This window comes from Dama dama, chromosome 20, assembly GCF_033118175.1.
Source record: "Dama dama isolate Ldn47 chromosome 20, ASM3311817v1, whole genome shotgun sequence".
In the NCBI taxonomy this organism is placed as follows: Eukaryota; Metazoa; Chordata; class Mammalia; order Artiodactyla; family Cervidae; genus Dama; species Dama dama.
In genome coordinates, this window is record NC_083700.1 from 21,642,991 (window position 1) to 21,648,990 (window position 6,000).

Below are 6,000 nucleotides of genomic sequence, written 5' to 3' on the forward strand. Positions count from 1 at the left end.
TTTTAAGTAAGCTACATTAATGTTATAAAGATCAATAATGACATCTAGAGGAGAAAAGATGTAACTTCCAAAGCAAAATGTATTAGATTAAAAAAAAAAACCATATAAATTGTATGATTAAACAAATATACAATAAACAAACCTAGTTTATTTCCAGGCCTCCACCTCTCTTTCCCTCCCCAAAAGTGGTGCAAATAGGACATACATATCTGATGACTTTTACTTTCAAGTATTACATAAAGTTGCAAAGAGAAGAATGGTATGTAAAGTAAATCTCTGCTTTTCCAACAAACTCAACTACATCCTCCCTCCAAATAAATAAACTGGCTTCTATGCCTCAGTTCATTAGTGTAAAGTAGGAAGAAGTATATATACATTTTTTGGCAAAGGTGGAATGTGAAAGTTAACTACTTACAACTTTTGACTTATAAAGAAATTTGAAAGGCAAGGTAAAGCTTACATTTTTTTTTTTTAACCCAAGCAGTCAATGATGAGTGGAAACCACATTCAGCTCTCAGAAACAGAATGCTGGTCCAACACTGGTAATACTTTGAAGGACAAAACACCCACCAGACTCTTAGAGTGTTGGATTCAATTAATTTACTGATGATATGCAGTACCTAGTAGAACATATTAGCTAGGATTTAGTTATATGATTGAACAGGTGAAAAAATACTTACAAATAAAATATATACTGTATTTAGGTCTTCGAAGCTCCTGAATCAGATAATCCACATTCTCCTAGAAAAGAAAAGAACAAACAAACAAAATGAGGAAAACCGCTTAAGTGATGAAGTAATAAATATGTATCATCCATTGATTTGTTTAAGTATTTACTAAGAGTCTACTGTGCTGAGGTCTAGATTAAGTGTGCCTATATTGGGAAGGGTGAGGACTGGGGATAAAAGAGATACATTAAATATAATGATCAAATCATATGTGATATAGCTGCACTGCTCTGGCCAAATTAGTATTAAAAAATATAAAGTACATAGATGTTGAAATACAACATAAAATAGATAATAATTATGCAAATTTGCCTCAAGCTATTTGTCTGTAAATTTGTATTCATCTGATCAAAATTCTTATTTTTTTGTAGAACGTCAAAATTTGTCTAGTCCTTTAAAAACCAACATTCAAGAGAAAATATAGTTAATTATATTCACTTGGGTTTTTAACTTATTGGGACCAAAAGTGGCAGAACTACAGTATTTTTGAAGTATTTATAAACAGTAGGCTAAGGCCTTTTGTATAATCACATTATTTAAAAATAAAACATGAAATTTAGAAATAAAAAACAACTGATTTTCAAATGGTCAAAACATAATTCCAATTACGTAAGATCATAAGGCAGGTTTTATCTACTTTTGAAACTACAACATATGGCTAAATTTCAGTATAAAGTTGACCTCCAAACTATAAAATATCATTTTTGAATGTTAAAAAACCATACATTTCCTTACAGAATGAAAAGTAATGTAAGCAATACATATTGCTTGTTAAATGGATAAAAGACCTTAAAAACTGTCATTTAAATTGTAAACCACATTAAAAATTAACTTTAAAAAATTAACTTTAAATGTAATCGTAAGGAAAAATTGTTTCTAAGAACACATTTTAAGCTTGAGAGAACATATACATAAGGCTGTGAAAGAGCTTCTCTAATAAAAAAAAGTTTGGCAATGATGGACTAAATTATCTTTAAGACCCCTCTCAGAACCAAAATTTCATGACTAATAAGAAACAATTGGAAACTACTATAACAAAAGAATTATACTTGATACATTAATTAATTCAGAATTACTTATTGAGTATCTGCTATGTGGTAGACACTGGGGACATAGTAGTGTGAAAATATGGACATCATCTCTGCTCTCCTGGAACTTACTGCTGGTACATGAGACATATTAATTAATCATACAAATCATATGAGACTTCAACCATGACAAGTAATAGGCCAGAGAAGATGGTGCTATAAGTATTTATAAGAAGGGGGTTTGACCTGGTCAGCAAGGCCAGGAAAGATTTGCTTGAGGGAGTGAAGACTGTCCAGGCAAACAGAGAAACCAGTGCAAAGGTCCTGCGGCAAGATGGAATATAGCAGACTGAAAGAATAGTGTGGCTAAGACCAAACGGGGAATGGTTTGAAATGAGGCTATAGAAATAGCAGGGACTAGACCATACAGGGCCTTGCAGGCCTCACTTAAGAAAGAGTTGTGTCTTTATCATAAAAGCAATGAGAAATCATTCAAGGATTTCAAGCATGGTGAAACGGTCAGATTTGCATCTTGGAAAGTACATAATATATAAGCACTGGAGTTAAGAACATGAATATAAATCAAGAGAATATACAAAATAAGACAAATAGTAAAGGATTTTTAAAGGAGGATTCAAGTTAGATTTCGAAGATAATGGACGAAAACTGACAGAAGGCTAAAGAACCTTTAATTAGGAGAAAAGAATAAACAGGGCAGGAGTGAGCATGTAGAAGGATCATACAGAGGCCTATTTGGCTGCAGTGGAGGAGCAGAGACAGGACATACAAGCCTGAATACATAAGGGCAGACCAGGCCAGCTAGAGGAGAGCTCTGAGGGCTACTAAATATGTCAGGGAAGTAAAATTGAGCCATTAACGATTCCTAAACATAGATATGAATAAAATGATAAAGACTCAAAACACTGACATAAGTATGTAAGATTAAATGGCAATGGTGTTCAGTGTGATAGGTGTGGAGTTTCATTAAGAATAAAGAGATGTGGGTCTTGGCAGTTAGTGGCTTTGCAAGTAGCTGAGAACCTACATAACATCTTGAAGGAAATCTAGCTGTGAGGAGTGACTGAGATATGGAAAGGAGGAAAGTCATGGTTATAACTGATAAGCCAGTATAGTTATGATGCCACAAATGATAATAGAAATTTATTTTGTCTTCATAATACTTCCAGATCATAGTGTGCTGTATTTGCCTAAGCAGATGGCAGCTGTTTATGCAGTACCTTGGTAGGTCGAAGAAAACAAATTGCTTTCAGGTGTTTCATGATCTCTCGATTTTGAGAATCAATGCGTTCAAAAAGGTACACTTCCTTCTGGAGAATTTCCGATTGTGTGTATACCATACTCACTATGCCAGTCTGTAAAGAAAAAAATTAACTAATATTATGCTAGTCCAGAATAATAAAAACAAGCAGCAATACCTAAGAGTTAAAAAATTTTTTTTTTCATTAATACTATACTTACTGGGATAACTTAAATACTAAGATATGTAATAACATTTACTGAGCATCTAAAATAATAAGTAATGTACCAGAATGAAATGCTCTCTCCGAACACGGACAAATAAAAAGTTTCCCACCACCTTAAGTTTTTTTTTAAATTTTGTGACCGATAAATAATAACCTGTCATCTCAGTTTGAGCTCTAATAGCTTTACTTTAAAAACACAACGCTGAGTGGAAATAACAGGACCATCCCAAAGTCTTCCCAGTGGTCTGTCTTATATATCATTTCTTGGCAGAGGCATTTAGAAAAGGATTTCTGATTTCAGTCAATTGTTTTGGGTACAAGAAGACTCTCTGGCAGTAGTGAGAATCATTCAGACTGAAAACCATCTAGGGAAGCTTTATAAAGCCTTTCAGTTCCATGATGAACTTACAAATCTTTAATTAAATGCTAAACCCTACAGTGGCATGGGACCAGTTATTGCAAAGGAGGAGGGTTCCCCCCGTCCCCCTCCAAACACTGAGCAAAAGCAAACTCACCGTCTCTTTATCCATGAGAAGCACTTTCATGCCAGGTCCGCTGTCCTCTATCATTTTGGAAATGTATTGCTTTACAGCAAAAACCACGTTCATGGTGGCGAGTTGACAGGTTAGCCCTAAAGCTCTTCCCACCCCCCGTTTTTCTCGCTAAATTAACCCCCGTCCTTTTGGCCGGGTCTCAGCAACTTCCTCCCCGGCCAGCTCTGGCTTCCGGAAGTCCGGGCAGCAGTGGTCACGGGAGTTGTAGTTCCGCTACGCGGTCCGGGGAACCCAGCTTCCCGACTGGATGCAAGAATTCAGCAGAGACACCCCGCTAATCCCGGACGTGATTCTCGATCCACCTCCAGCCCGGAGGTTTTTGAGGCTTCGATGCTCAGACCCTTCCCCGCTCTTAGCCTCGAGGCCTGGCCGCGGCTTGCCACCCCTCTTGCTGGCTTGGGGAGAAGGTGGCGCCTCGCGGTGTGGAGGAATTTGGCATAAGGCTGGCTCGGATGCACGCACGGCAGAGCTTCGCCGTGGTCGCTCTTTGCCATTAACGCTTTCTTGGGTGGTAGTGAAGGATGAAGGGAAGGGAGGAGGCTTTATGTTCCCCGCAGATGCGCGGCACTTGGAGGGACAGCGTTTGGTAATATCTGCTAAATAGCTCTCGACATTCGTCTTCCGCAGCTTCTTTGGGTCATTAAGAAGGCGAGGACACTGCCCTGCAAAGTGAGGCCTGAAATGATTTTCCGAAGACTGAGGGGCATAGGAAGTTGAACACGTTTGTTGAACAAACGAACAAAAGGAACAGGATATTCTGGGAGAGGTCTCAGGTCCCCTAGGAGAGCCTGAAGCTGTGGTCTGCCGCTGGAACTCGCAGACTGTGGGTCCAGCGGAGCCAGGAACCTCCCAGTTTTGGGGGCCCTGGGTTTTTGGATTCCGTGGGCTTCAACTCGCCCCGGATACCGGGGACCTGCGATGCTGAAACTGCGGGCAGGAGCAGTGAACAGGGTCAAAAATGGGTAGGGATCATGTACTTGGTTGGGCTAATGCAAAGAAGCGCTGGGATTTTAAGGAAAAACTCAAAAATTTTGTTTGAGAAATGACAAAAACTTAACAGAATGAATCTTAAAGTCATCAACTTCCAAAAGTCTGCATTTGTGTTTATACCCTGCGAGTCTTCTCTTCATCATGCCATTTTTCGAAAAGGACGGTAAATATTAGTTTTCTGCACCTTTGCGCTGGGGAGTTGTAAAATCAGGAACATAACAAGAAACAACCGCAAGAAATCAGTGACTGTAATTGCTTGTAAATATTTCTACCAAAAAAGTAACCAGTGTTTATTTGGCTCACAGTTTAATCAATACATTCAACATCACCAAATCATTATTCTTTCATTCTATTGTGTGAAGTGTACAGTTAAAACTAACATGAATCTGGCTGTTAAGCTTATTTTATGAAACTTTGTATACAATTTTCAAATCTTTTACAGATCAGAAACCGCTTGAAATACCATAGGTTTTTGTCCCCTCTGAAGTTTCTTTCCTTTTCAGCTTTTCTACCGCATAAATAAAACTTCCCTTTTGGCGTTCTTTTCTATTTTTGAGGTACATTTTGCAAGGAAAATTATATTAAAGTGAAAATATGAATCTTTAAATGGATACAAATGAGAAAAATCTTAATATCTAAAAATTCTGTTCTTTTTTAAAATGTTATTTGAATTTTTAAATATAATAAATATTTTACTTAAAGTATAATACAATTTAAAGTATAGAAAACAGCAAACAATTGTTAATGAAAGAAGTAACTGCAGATCTTGTAAGTTATCAATAGTTGAAAATTCTCTCATGTCATTGGTTTTTGTTTTTTCTTATCTACAATTTGGGCTTCCTTGGTGGCTCATTGGTAAAGAATCCGCATACATGTGCAGGAGCTGTAGGTTCAATCCTTGGTCCAGGAAGATCCCCTGGAGGAGGAAATGGCAACCCACGCCAGTATTCTTGCCTGGAAAATCCCACGGACAGAGGAGCCTAGCAGACTACAGTTCACCAGGTCACAAAGAGTCGGACACAACTTAGCAATTGGACAACAATAGCAACCTATAATTTGAATTTCAATGTGGTTTTAAGATTGTTTTCCATTTTATTCATTTTTCAGAAGAAACAAAGAGAGAAAGGCTTGTCTGTGAACTTTGTGCTTTTTTTAGACAATTGTCAACATGGACACTGCATCGTTTTTAAGTATTTAGACAATTATAACATTTTAG

At 37.3% G+C, this 6,000-nt stretch overlaps 1 protein-coding gene across 2 annotated transcripts in view; it reads right to left on the reverse strand.

Annotated features, from left to right (window-relative positions):
• The window catches only part of VPS45 (vacuolar protein sorting 45 homolog), a 67,376-nt gene extending 63,419 nt beyond the window's left edge, over window positions 1–3,957 (reverse strand). For both annotated transcript variants that reach the window (XR_009689034.1, XM_061120924.1), the window contains exons 1-3: window positions 3,756–3,957; window positions 2,995–3,129; window positions 681–741 (exon numbers count right to left, since the gene is read on the reverse strand). Coding sequence is in view for 1 of the 2 variants with exons in the window: in XM_061120924.1 (XP_060976907.1) it covers window positions 681–741; window positions 2,995–3,129; window positions 3,756–3,848 (289 nt within the window). In the remaining variant the exon portion in view is untranslated. The remainder of the gene's footprint in view (window positions 1–680; window positions 742–2,994; window positions 3,130–3,755) is intronic.
• Window positions 3,958–6,000: the final 2,043 nt, after the last annotated feature.